A 13,019-nucleotide genomic window follows, 5' to 3' on the forward strand; every position below is an offset into this window, starting at 1 on the left:
TAATGCAAGTAACGATTATCCATCACGACTTATGTAATACGTCACCACTGTTTCGCTCATTCCGTACCCAGAGTAATAAAAGACTGGGTTTTCATGTTCAGTTCTGGTATTTATAGCATAACAAACATGAAATTGTTTGTTGTACCTAAAGCGTTACATTACGTTAGAACAAATTACAAAATTATACCCATTAATACAAAATAATATGTATATTGTAATAAGATGATTATCTTTATATTATTATACTTTAATAAATATAGGTACAAAAATCTGCCGTCCTGTATATTTTTGCCGCCCAGGCAATGTCTTTGCACAGTGCCTAGCTGAATTTGGTTTTCTGCCAGGGGCGCTACTGGTTCTTGCTACGGCCCTGATCATAATATCATATTAATTAATAATTATCACTATTTTATTATATTATACGAGTAAATTATGCATGTGAAAAAATTGGGTTTATGGTCCAAAATAAATAAATAAATAAAATTTAAAACATGTTCTTATTGTTATAAATTTTTATGCTATACATAATTGTTCAATTATTTTTGAATATAAGTAAAATAAATTTCAAATAATAAACACTTGTCAAAAAACCGCATTCTAAAATACTAGTTTTCTGTGGATGTTCTGTTCATAATATTTATAATTGTTAACCGATCACTGTCGATTGTCATGTAAAAAGCAGGAAGCCATTGGAAGATATTTAATGTATTGAAAATAAAATTTTAAATGTAATAATAAACGCGTGATTTAATAGCAAAATTCACGGACTCACGTGAAGTTAAATACACGGATTCACTTGTATTTAAATTCATAAATTCACGTGAATTTATTTCACGTGATTGTGTACGTAAATTTTAATTTCACGTGTATCCGTGAATTTAACTACACGTGAAATAGAGACCTCTAGTCGTGACCGTTATTTGTTGTTACTTAGAATGCTCCATTTTAGCTACAACAATGAGCAAATACCTGGAGATCGACTTTCTAAGATTCGAATGCCATTACAAGATATAACTAAAAATTTTAAATATGCCATGATACCATTTGAAAATCTAGCAATAGATGAAAGTCTTGTTCTGTGGAAGGGTCGTCTTTCATTTACACAATTTATTAAAACAAAGCGACACCGATTTGGAATAAAAATTTTTGTTATTTGTGATGTAGAAACTGATTTCATTCTAAATATTCTAATATATACTGGAAGCACAACAGAATATAGAAAAACAGACCCAAGCCTCGGTATATCTGGAACTGTGGTAAATACATTGATGAAGCCATGCTTGAAAAAAGGTCACAAGCTATTCATTGATAATTGATATACTTCACCTTCGTTAGCCATGTTTCTTTACAAAAAAAAAACAAATGTTACTGGAACTGTTAGGAAAAATCGTAAAGGAATGCCTAAACTAACATCGAAACTTGAAGTTGGTCAAACAGAAAGTCAACACACAACAACTATGCTAGCTACAAGATGGAAAGATAGAAGAGATGTTTACATGTTGACAACACAATTTGAAAATAAAATGATTGCTATTGGTAAAAAAGATCATCATGGAAACCAAGTAAATAAACCTCTATCTGTGTTGAAATATAATGAAAACATGGGTGCTATAGACAAAACAGATATGTTGTTGAGCTCAATTGAATGTGTGAGAAAAACCATAAAATGGTATAAAAAACTGTTTTTCTACTTGGTAGATCTATCCTTACTAAATGCATATAGTTTATACAAGACTGTTACTGGAAAACATTTACCATTGGCAAGCTATCAGTTTCAACTAATCCGGGAAATACTAACAAAATATTCAAAGAAAAGTGCTTTGAACAAAACAGGTCGTCCGCGCAGCAGTGATACTGTGATACCTATGCGATTGACAGATAGACATTTTCCATCCACTGTACCACCAACATCTAAGAAGACAAATCCTCAAAGACGGTGTAATATATGCCAAAAATTAAAAAAGAAAAGAAAAGACACAACATTCATGTGTACAGAATGCAATATTGGGTTATGTCCAGCTCCTTGCTTTGAAATATATCATACTAATAATAAGATTTGAATTTTTTACTATATAATTTATTTTAAATACACATTATTTTGTTACTATTATACTGAATTAACTGATTACTATCTAATTATTAATAAACAGTTAAAAATATAATTTGTAGGTACGTTGCATTTTAATTATTTCAATTTCATAGTATGCGGTTCCTACGCTAGGTTTCCTAGTTTGGTTACCCCTGGTCGTATAAACTTTTAACTTATAATTCAAGTCAATATATATATATATATTTTTTTTTTGACTTCAATATATGGTTCAATTTAACTAAATTGATCATTTAGGAACATTAAAAAAAAAAAAAAAAAAAAACAAAAACAAAAATAATTCAGCAGAGATGAGTATTTTAGAAAAAAAAACTTAGCAATGAAAAGGTTAAACAAAAAATTCCCATAGAACAACGGTTTTCAAATGTAAGTCATCTCCCACAATCTTGTTCTTCAAGAAGATGCAACAATTGCAGTGCCAAAGATAAGCCCCACAGAATCAAATGAGAATATATGTCCTGCAAAATTGGCTTGTGTTTGACAAATGACAAAAACTGATTTATACCTTTTCATACAAAATAATCTGTTATACTTTGGTTCTATGGTAAAACCACCAGTTTTTTAAAAATGTGTTTGAAAAAATTTTTTTTTATAATATGATAATGTTATATTTTGATATTTTAATAAAGAAATTTGAATTGGAAAAAAAAATTAATGTGCTACTCAAAGAATTAATACGTACGTGCTAATCGCATGTCAATATTTCTATTTTTAGTCAGTAAATTATTCAATCTATTTTGGAAAACTTCAATATTGTTATTTCATTGAAATGCATTATTTTAATAGTCATTTTGCCATCGTCGATTGTTGTTGATACACGCATGGACGTACGTATACATATTTTATTAGTTGTATACATTTTAGTGCACGGAAAAAACTAAATAGCTGGTTTAACAATTTTTACGGTTGAACGAACAATAATTTAGAGTTACATATCGTCGCTGATACTGCAACAAGACGTATCTCAAAATTTGACAAAATGAGATTATTGTTGATATTGGTAGATAAACACCGTCCGAAAATATTTTATTTCAGACTTTTTTTGCTTAGACAACTGGTTAGACTGTAAATCACAAAAATGATAACACAGCGTATATCAAACGTTGGTCATAACATAACGTATCTCATTAAAATCACATTGAAAATCTCTGTTCCTGCCTGGAGTCTCAATAAAGTAAGTTTATTTTTTGATTTTTCTTAGATATTGCTATGAAATGGCATATTTTCTATATTTGGTTATTATATTATAATAATACAGAACGAATTTATGCTAAAACATACATAATAATATACATAATTATGTTAAGTAGTATAACTCTTTAAAATACTATTTTTTTTCAGTTGAGATAGGCAATGTTCATAAAACCATTATATTGATATAGGTGTTGTTATTTATTATGTTTATATTTTTGCTGAATTCAAAGTTAGATTGTTTTACATTACAAAATGTAAATTAATAATGTTGTATATTATTTTTATTCTTTTATTATCCTATTTTATCCTATTACTTATACAATTATCTTTTCTTTTTACTTTTTAGATAAAACTAGATAATTCTGCTCATAATATAATAATATTTTATTACATTATTATAATAATGGAATCAGATACAGCTGATAGTGATACAGACGTTAGTTGCTACTCCTATTCAATTGATGAATTATATGAAGCTGTAGAAAATAGTTCAAAATTAGTAACTAGGCAAACTACTGTTAATAAAACAATATCAAAACCAGGGTCCTTAAATTAAAATGAAACAAATAAATTAGACTGTTATGTGCTCAATGACTGTAATTCAGAAATTAATATTGATAATATTGAAACATTTGAATTTAATGAAACTATGTTAAATAATGATAATATGAAAATAATTCCCAATTATGAAAATGAAACAGAAAGTGTAACAAATCATAATATTATAGCTGATATTATACAAGATGATGACACCAATAAGTCTTATTTAGAGCATAATAATAATATTATACAAAATAATAAGGATATTAACGTAAGTGTTGAAGATACCATTTCCCAAAACATTGGAAGAAAACGTAGTAAAAAAGCCATTTCATATACCTGGAGTAGAAATGATGCAAAATGTAAAAGAATGCGAGGAGAAGCCTATTTAGGATATAGAAGGAAGGAAAAACAAAGCACCTTAAATATATTGCATGACACGCCAAGAGAAGAAAGACAAATGGGCCCACCATGTCAATCAAAAATATGTAAACAATGGAAAACAAGATTTTGTTCTGAAATAAAATGTGATGATCTTTTAAAAATATTTAATTATTTCTGGAAAGATCTGGTATGTTGGAAAGAAAAACAAATTTACATTTTATCTTTAATTGAATTGGTAGAACCTAAACAAAGAACAACTAAAAGTTTAACTTCTCGAAGGAGTGGTACATATTTTTACTACTTAAAAGTTGGTAATAGTAAATTTTGTGTATGCCGTAACATGTTTTTAAATACATTTGGATTAAAAGAGTCAACTATTAGGTATTGGTTACAAAAAGAGTCACTGTCTGAAAACATTTTACCAAGAAACGTCAGAGAAGATTTGGGAATATATGATAAAGAAATTGAATGTGAAATGGAAACAGAAAATGATGTATCAATTGGGCACAAAAAAGGAAATTCAAGACGAGCAAAAAAATATAAGAACGAATACTTAGAACATTTTTTTAACAAACTTCCTAAACTTCCATCCCATTATTGTAGGAAGTCTACTAGGAAACTGTACTTGCAAACAGACATTACTTCAATTGCTCACCTTTACAATATTTACTGTGAAGCATGTAAAATTGATAATGAAGAACCACTAAGTAGAAAGAAGTTTGTTAATGTTTACAATGATAAAAATTTCTCAATATTTATGCCAAAGAAAAATCAATGCGATAAATGCTGTGAATATAAAGTTAATAATGTATCTGAAGAAGAATATCAAAAACACATTACGCGAAAAAATCAAGCCAGGGAGGAAAAAAACAGAGATAAAATATCTGCTGAATCTGGTGAATGTCACACATTTACATGTGATCTAATGGCTGTACAATTATTACCTCTTTGTCAAGCCAGTGCTTTGTATTATAAAATGAAATTGGCTGTTCACAATTATACCATCTATAACTTAAGTACTCACGAAGCAATTTGTAATTGGTTTGATGAGAGCCAATGTGATCTTGTGGCATCAGTTAAAGATCATTTAAAGCGTACATATTGGTGTATAATGCAGCGTTTTCAAAATGTTGATTTGATAGATATTTTTGAACATAAGTCAGAGGTGAGGGAATATTAATTGGTAAGTGAGGTCCACATGTATTATATCCTGGCAACAGTGTTCCAGTAAATGGTTTTTGTGACCAACCAATGTTTACTTCTACTACATTTTGTACAAGAGAATCGCCTATTGCATGTTCAGGGACCGACATAATTGGTATTTCAATTTGATTAGGAATAATAATTGGTACATTACCATTATGTATACTTTGATCACAATTTCCATCTGAATCTGAAAAATCAGATTCTCCAACATTTTGTGAAGTTTTAGGCTTCCAAGTACGATCAGCATCTGAATCATCTCCACTCTCACATTCAAAATCTGAATCACTTAATGTAGCCATCAGTTCAATAAAACTTGTACTTAACTTCGCACGACGCATAGTTAAAATTTAAATTTAAATTCAATAAAATCAAAAATATTTAAAATTATTATGACACCTACTTAACACATAACCCGAACACGCACAAATGTGTAGGTCAACAATACGACGTTATTTCGCGCGAATGGTGAACAACAACTAATGTCTAATAAAAAAATTAAAAACATCGTAAGATTTTAATTTAAATCGATATGTATTACGATAAGATATGTTAAATACAAGTTATTTATAACCATCGGAAATTGACTATATTTGGACTGTATAAATGAGAAATTACAAAAAAAAAAAAAAATATGTACTAAATTATAAATAGAAAATTGTGGAATTATTCTGGTTGGTTATCGGTTACATACACAATCGTGTTGTGTAGGAACGAAACCCGTATCATATTTCATAAAAATAATACAATATTTTGAATCTAACTTACACATTTGTGTAGGTTAGTAAACAATAAGAACTAAAATAAAACTTAGGCTCGGTATTTAATTATTATGCACATAAGTGTAGGATAGGTGAAAATTGCTATGATGGTAATTTGTTAGTTCGGGCTGAAAGGGATATCAATCGTTATCCCTGAAAAATAAGCATTTGTAGTTTTGCTAAAAATAGATTAATGTTTAGTTATTTTTATAAGTTTAAATTCAATAAAAATATTATATTTAATGTAATCATTTTCTGAACTAGTGTAGTACGCACGATTTAACCCTAGTACCTATTCGAGACCCAACTCGAATGCGCCGGTCCAATTGGTACCGAACCATTTTTTTATCGGATTATCAAATTAATAGCTATACTATTGTAACAATAATGTATATTATTGTTACATGATACCTATGTATGTGTCAATCCCGTAGTAGGCAATAGTGGGATATTTATGCTGAAATAAACATTGTTAATGATTGTGATGTCTGTGGCCAATACGCACCATTTATCGAAAGGGCAGTTCGAGACTGACCAGCAATAAACACGAACTCACCAAAAAACATGAACTCACCAACACCGGATTGTTTATCACCATCTACATTTTGTTAAGTACAAACCAAAAATATATTTTGAACAGAGATTTAGGCCTAGCGCACACGATGCAACTGTTTTGGGACAAAAGTTGCAAATCAATTTAGTTTACAATCAAATTGAAACCAGTACGAAACTGGTGTCCGCACACGGACATGACTGATTTTAGATCAGTTGGTGTAATCTATTCGAGCAGTGCAGTTGGTTTTTCGGTTTTTTGCTATGTCGAATTCGGATTCAGATGAAGAAGACATCATTGATTATTATCAATACCGCAAGCTACGAAGAATACAGAGGGAGCATTGGGTACATCCATACATAATAGAAAATGCGAACTTATGGCTATTTGTAGCAGCACAAGAATTATCTCAGACGGATAGAAAGTTTATTGCATTCTACAGAATGTCGAAAGAAACTTATCAGGAATTAGTAAGGATGGTCGGCCCTTTCCTGGAGAAAATGAACACAAATTTGAGGGAATGTGTGCCTGCCGAGTCACCGTCAATACCGCGAATCCAAAAAAGCGAATATCAAAATAGCGACGGCAAAATAGCTAAGTATAAAATAGCTAAAAGGCATAATAACGAATGTTCAAAACAGCTAAAGTATATTATTTTAAAATGATCATTATTGTACGTGTTTAGAAATACATCAGAGTTTAGTCGTAAATCAAATTAAATATTAAAAAATTAAATATAAAAATTAAAAGATAAAAGATATTATATAATATTTATAATTTATACTTGTAGTGATAAATTATAGGCTATGCCTTTCAAATAATTTAAGATATTTCTTTCTGTATATTGTTTTTGAATTTCTAAAATTCTTAATGCAGTATCTTGATATTTTTTCTTTTTTTTTATTGGATTTTGTCCGCTTATGTATTGCTCTATTTTCATTTCTGTGTTAGTCTGTTCTTGTTTGAACCCTTCTATAAGTTTCCAAAGTGTTGGGTGACACGATCCAAGTAAATGATTAAAACCACGATTCCAACCTATAAAATATGTAAAAATCTATAAAATATACTTAATATATTTTAGATATATTTATTTATAAAAATTAGTTACCTTCGACTGAATTATTAGTCTTTGGCAAATCTATCGCGTCATAACAATTCCACATTTCTAGAGGAAATGTTGGACCTCGACGTCGTTTACGCACCGTCTTTCCAAGCCAAGTATCTTCAAAGTAGTCCAGTAGTGGTCGAAAAAGTTCTTCGTGTTCTATGTAATAATCACTTTCACATAAGTGCTCGAAACTTGCTATTACGTCAGATACTGGTACATAAGCAAGTGCTGGTAACAATCGTATTTGAATACAAAATTCTGCATCAGTTATATATTTTTCGTGAATCGTGGGTATCGATTGTATTTTTCGCCATACACATTGACTTAAGTGAAAGTGACAGCCACGAGAAATTATATTGGGAAAAATTTCCTTAAATGCCAATATCGCACTTTGTTCGAAGTCAGTCATAATAGTTTTAGGATTTAATGGTATATGCGATTTTAGTGTTTTGATTAAATAAGAATATGTTGAAGTACTTTTATCAGGTAATAATGCAAAAACTACTGGTATTACAGTATTATATATCAATACGTGAATAGTGTATATTTGTGTGAATATAGAAGGAGCGCTCTTAAATGTACCGTCGGCGAACCAATGTTCAGATTCAGACATTAACTCTAATCCCTCACGTGTACAAAATATTAAAATTCTATTTTTTGTAGGACCATTAATTTCATAATTATCAAATAACAAAAACTTACTTCCATTGTTTGTTTGTTTATAAATGTCTGGAATTTCTCCTAAATCTTTCAAGGTTAGTGGATTAGGTGGAGAATGTTGATTACATTGCCTAGTTCGCTGAATAATTCTTTTAAGATTTGGTACACTTGTGAGACTCCCTTGAATTACATTGGATGATGCCGTTTTTACAATATCACTAATAATTTTACTTGGATTATGTTGAGTAGTTAAAGCACTTTTTTTCATTTCTTCAGTTAGTTGTTTGACTTCGATTTTAGCTGGATTGGGGACATGTACATGTTTGAATGAAGAATCTTTAATAACCAAATCATTTTTAATATTAATTCGACCACGACATTTTTCAACTTCCGCACATCTCCAGTATGAAACTTCGCCGTTTTCGCAATCTTTCCGATACAAAAACCCATCGTATTTTACGAGTGGTTTATTTTTTTGTGATATTAAATATTCGATATTTTTAAACGACATAACTGTGAAACTGTATGATACACGAGTTATATAACTATAATACTGTGCGGTTTAACATACACTGTCGCTGTCGAATATTGTGCTCATATCTAATCCACCTATTTTATTATTATATCTCGTCATAATCTCGCCATATCTTGTCGTAATATATACCTATTGGATAACCCAGCTATAAAACTGATTGTGATTATCTGTATCTTTATAACTATTACTAATCAGGAAAATAAATTAAAAATAATATACTTTGGCTGTTTCGAACATTCGCTATTATGGCTTTTAGCTATTTTATACTTAGCTATTTTGCCATCGCTATTTTGATATTCGCTTTTTTGGATTCGCGGTATTGACGTGATACCTGCCTGCCGGTGAACGAATATTGATCACATTCCGGTAAGTTCATTTTTTATTTTTTTCTACAAAATATTTCAAATTATAAGATATAAAAAAAAGAATTAGTAATCAAATCAGTTTTATTTAATTAATACATTTACAATTTGAGAAACATTTTTTTTTTAAATACAATTTATATATCTGAATTATGTAGATCCTGCGAAAAATCGTTGTAAAAATCTGTTGTTTGTGACACGTGAGACATTTGAGAAGAATTAGACGCTGATGGGATCATTGTTTGGAAAGTTGATACCTGTGGCTGGTACTGCAGTGGAGTTGATATATCGTCAATAATGTTAAAAACACGTCGTTTAAATAATTTGATTTGAGAATCATTTAAATCTTCCAGTTCTGGTATTAGACTGAGTAGAAACATTTTGATACCCTGTTGTCTATCAATTTTTTGAGAGCTATTCTCTGCTTCATTTATCTGCAACCTTGCTCGTTTGGCATTAAAATAGTCAGCTACAGAATGATCTGCGGCTGCTGCTGATGTTTTTTTTTTCAAAGTCAATTTTTCCCTGGCTTGAGTGGATGATGATAATTTTACTGGTTGATCAATTGTTTGTTGAAATGGTGTTGAATTCTCGGTTGAATTACTAAGTTGAAACGGTGAATTTACTGGAGAGTCAGGGAATGATGTTTGCGTAGGTACAAATGTTTGTGATATATCCATTTGGGATGCACTATCCTCAAATATTTCTGTATCGTCTACAACTTCACCAGGTGAGTTAAGTGGTACTGGTGGCAAATTTCCGGTTGATGGAGGAGCGGATGTTTTTATAAACGGCAAACAAAAATGCATGGCGTCTTCCAAATAATATGCCTTTTTTTTTGCTCCAGCTCCACTTGGAGGTGGTTTCATTTTACGCATGAAAACTGTACGTAGATTTCGCCACTTCTCTTTGCATTCGGCAGCTAAAATAAAAAAAATAAAAAAAATCGGAAACTCGCTCTGCTGTACAGTCACGATCATTTCAATCAAAAAGTTTTAACGAGCGTCTGAAGCTGTAATTTTTACAAAAATTCACACGTTTAAATAACGATTTACTACAAACATATACACTGACAATTCATCTTTTATAATATAAAATAATCCCAAAATCTATCCTATAATGCTTAACCTATAAATTCATCTCTTGTATCCTACCCAACTCCTGTATCCTGTACTTTTTTTTAATTTTTATTTTCGTAAAAATTTAAAATGTAGACACTCGTAAAAATGTTTGGTTTTTAGTTTTAGTTTTAAACTCCTAATCTTTTAAAAATTATACCATGTATAAGTGATGCCAAATATAATTTTCTATATGGACTACGATATAATATACTATATGATATGTAGAGAAAAAATAAATATTTATCATCGATAAAATTGTAGAACCTTGTATTGAAATTCGTATTATTTCAGATATTTGGCTACTGGTGGAACATTTGTTGCGCTTTCATTATATTATGCCAGAGGTGAAAGCACAGTCAGAAAAATTATCAGGGAAACTACTGACATCATCTGGAATATACTGAAGGATATTTATATGCCTGTACCAACACAAGATCAATTTAAACACATTGCTGATCGTTTTGAGCTGCTATGGAACCTACCCAACTGCATTGGTGCCTTGGACGGGAAGCACATCCGAATTGAGAAATTTCCACACACAGGTTCTGAAAATTTCAACTATAAGCATTTCCACTCTACCGTACTTATGGCATGCTGTGACGCAGATGGCCTATTTACCATTATTGAACCAGGTTTTGCTGGACGTAACAGTGACGGAGGAATTTATAAAGCATGTACAATGAACTACTGGATGACCCATGGAAGTTTTAACATCCCCCCACCCTCCTCATTACGACATGATAAAAGTAACACTCCATTTCCTTACTATTTTGTCGGAGATGGAGCGTTTCCACTATCTCGAAACTTATTGAGACCCTATTCAAGTAGATCCCTCGATAATACGAAGAGAATATTTAATTATAGATTGAGCCGTGGAAGAAAATCTATTGAATGTGTGTTTGGTATGGCAGCAGAAAAGTTTGCGGTGTTGAATGGGCCCATACGATGTCGTGATCCAACAACAGTGAATGATATAATAAAATCTGCCTGCATCTTTCACAATTTCGTACGGAAGCGAGAAGGAATTGAGTACAGACCCCACGATACAGCACAAATGAACGAGACAGCGGAAGTACCGACCAACGTACGAGTATGAGATATGTCTATACACGAGGGTTCTTCAGCGACTACTTTGAGGAATTATTTGGTAAACTATTTCCTTTCTCCTCGTGCAAGTCTCCTCTGGCAGTGGAAATTCGCAGTACCGGAAGGGAATACAGAATAATTTTACAGTTATGACTTAATTTTTTAAAACGTTATTAACATAATATGATTAAATGCGAGTATTTCACCAACATAAAAAATTATTTTTTTAACATCTCTAATTATGTAATATGTATATACAGTGGTCGCCGCTTAATGTAATCACTTTGATACGGGACATAATTGATAATATAATCCGATTGATAACACTAAACGAAAGTTGAAAAAAAATAAAACATACTTTAATATTATATTAGCAAGTATTATTATTTATAATTCATTATAATTGATAACTATTTAAATTTTAAAGTATATGCACAATTTAAAATTGTTTAAAAATAAAATAAAATGTAATTATATATTAATATTAATTTGTACCTACAAATTATATTAATTAATACTAATTTTATAATATTTTTTTATTGTATCGTTAACAAATCATTGATAAAATGTTCATATTTATAATGTTACTTAAAATTTGATGAGTGATGTTGCACACTTAGTAATATTTATAGGGTCTCTCTCATTCAAAAAAAGTTGTAAGGTTTTTTAGTACGTATCCGTTTGTGGCTAAAGCTCAATTTCTTCAAGTTTATGTGTTTGTAATAAAGCATGTAAAACATCTTCTTCGGTAAAATTTGATGTAGTAGTAGTAGTAGGTATATTTTCATCAATTTTTATACCAATTTTTAAAAACAAAGTCTATTTCTTCAAACTGATAACATTATGCGGCGTATTACTCCGACTCGTACTTATAGACAATAAGCGATTGATAACATTAACCGTGATTACAATAAGCGGCGACTACTGTACAAATATTATATACCACAATGCAATCTTGTAACTATATAGGTAATATTTTAATGCAAATTTTCTCTACGTTTACAAAATACAAATACAATACATTTTAAATAGTTATAAATTACTGAAGTTTTCATACCTGGCATATTAACTTGGGAAGCCACATCTTGCCATGATTTTTCCGTCAAATCTTTCCTGGAATACGCAGGAAGTTTATAGTTATAGAGCTCTTCATGCTTCTCTACCTCATTGACGAGCTTTAAGTTAAGTTCCTGGTCACCCATTTTCAGAAATCGCAAAAAACAAACTGAATATAATATTATAATAGAACGAATACGAATACTGCACGTGGTTAATTATAAATATAAACAAAAAAAAAATAAAATAAACAACTGCAACGCAACTGCAACCGCGGGAAACGGTTGTGTACAACCGATTGTAAACTGATTGTAAACTAATTTTAGTTTTATCGCCTCGTGTGCGGACG

The 13,019-nt window shown here is 30.4% G+C and overlaps 4 protein-coding genes and 1 pseudogene across 4 annotated transcripts; 3 read left to right on the forward strand and 2 right to left on the reverse strand.

The window, feature by feature from the left end:
• The first annotated feature begins 935 nt into the window (after positions 1 to 935).
• On the forward strand, positions 936 to 1,316 carry LOC112592247 (piggyBac transposable element-derived protein 4-like). The gene has a single exon (XM_025336260.1). It carries the CDS (start codon positions 936 to 938, stop codon positions 1,314 to 1,316), a length of 381 nt encoding a protein of 126 aa, XP_025192045.1.
• A 21-nt stretch (positions 1,317 to 1,337) lies between these two features.
• LOC112592248 (piggyBac transposable element-derived protein 4-like) lies at positions 1,338 to 2,154 on the forward strand. The gene is made up of 2 exons (XM_025336261.1): positions 1,338 to 2,008; positions 2,151 to 2,154. The coding sequence occupies exons 1-2, from the start codon at positions 1,338 to 1,340 to the stop codon at positions 2,152 to 2,154; spliced, it is 675 nt and encodes a 224-aa protein (XP_025192046.1).
• A 1,031-nt stretch (positions 2,155 to 3,185) lies between these two features.
• On the forward strand, positions 3,186 to 5,305 carry LOC112592249 (annotated as a pseudogene).
• A 2,215-nt stretch (positions 5,306 to 7,520) lies between these two features.
• Positions 7,521 to 9,364, reverse strand: LOC112592251. The gene is made up of 2 exons (XM_025336262.1): positions 7,851 to 9,364; positions 7,521 to 7,777 (listed from the first exon to the last, which is right to left on the reverse strand). The coding sequence occupies exons 1-2, from the start codon at positions 9,019 to 9,021 to the stop codon at positions 7,521 to 7,523; spliced, it is 1,428 nt and encodes a 475-aa protein (XP_025192047.1). The 5' UTR covers positions 9,022 to 9,364.
• Positions 9,365 to 9,544: 180 nt separating this feature from the next.
• LOC112592252 lies at positions 9,545 to 12,816 on the reverse strand. Its single transcript, XM_025336263.1, has 2 exons — positions 12,672 to 12,816; positions 9,545 to 10,329 (listed from the first exon to the last, which is right to left on the reverse strand). The coding sequence occupies exons 1-2, from the start codon at positions 12,814 to 12,816 to the stop codon at positions 9,545 to 9,547; spliced, it is 930 nt and encodes a 309-aa protein (XP_025192048.1).
• Between the last annotated feature and the right edge of the window lie 203 nt (positions 12,817 to 13,019).

This window comes from Melanaphis sacchari, unplaced genomic scaffold, assembly GCF_002803265.2.
Source record: "Melanaphis sacchari strain LSU unplaced genomic scaffold, SCAv2.0 Contig163_pilon_pilon, whole genome shotgun sequence".
Lineage (NCBI taxonomy): Eukaryota > Metazoa > Arthropoda > Insecta > Hemiptera > Aphididae > Melanaphis > Melanaphis sacchari.

What these genes read in the sequence shown, in the direction of transcription:
- LOC112592252 (XM_025336263.1), bottom strand. Translation starts at nt 12,816, where the DNA reads ATGGGTGACCAGGAACTTAACTTAAAGCTCGTCAATGAGGTAGAGAAG. An exon ending in TTCCCAAGTTAATATGCCAG is followed by an intron (nt 10,330 to 12,671) that starts GTATGAAAACTT and finishes TTTTTATTTTAG; the next exon opens with CTGCCGAATGCAAAGAGAAG.
- LOC112592248 (XM_025336261.1), top strand. Translation starts at nt 1,338, where the DNA reads ATGTTTCTTTACAAAAAAAAAACAAATGTTACTGGAACTGTTAGGAAA.
- LOC112592247 (XM_025336260.1), top strand. Translation starts at nt 936, where the DNA reads ATGCTCCATTTTAGCTACAACAATGAGCAAATACCTGGAGATCGACTT.
- LOC112592251 (XM_025336262.1), bottom strand. Translation starts at nt 9,021, where the DNA reads ATGTCGTTTAAAAATATCGAATATTTAATATCACAAAAAAATAAACCA. An exon ending in GACTAATAATTCAGTCGAAG is followed by an intron (nt 7,778 to 7,850) that starts GTAACTAATTTT and finishes CATATTTTATAG; the next exon opens with GTTGGAATCGTGGTTTTAAT.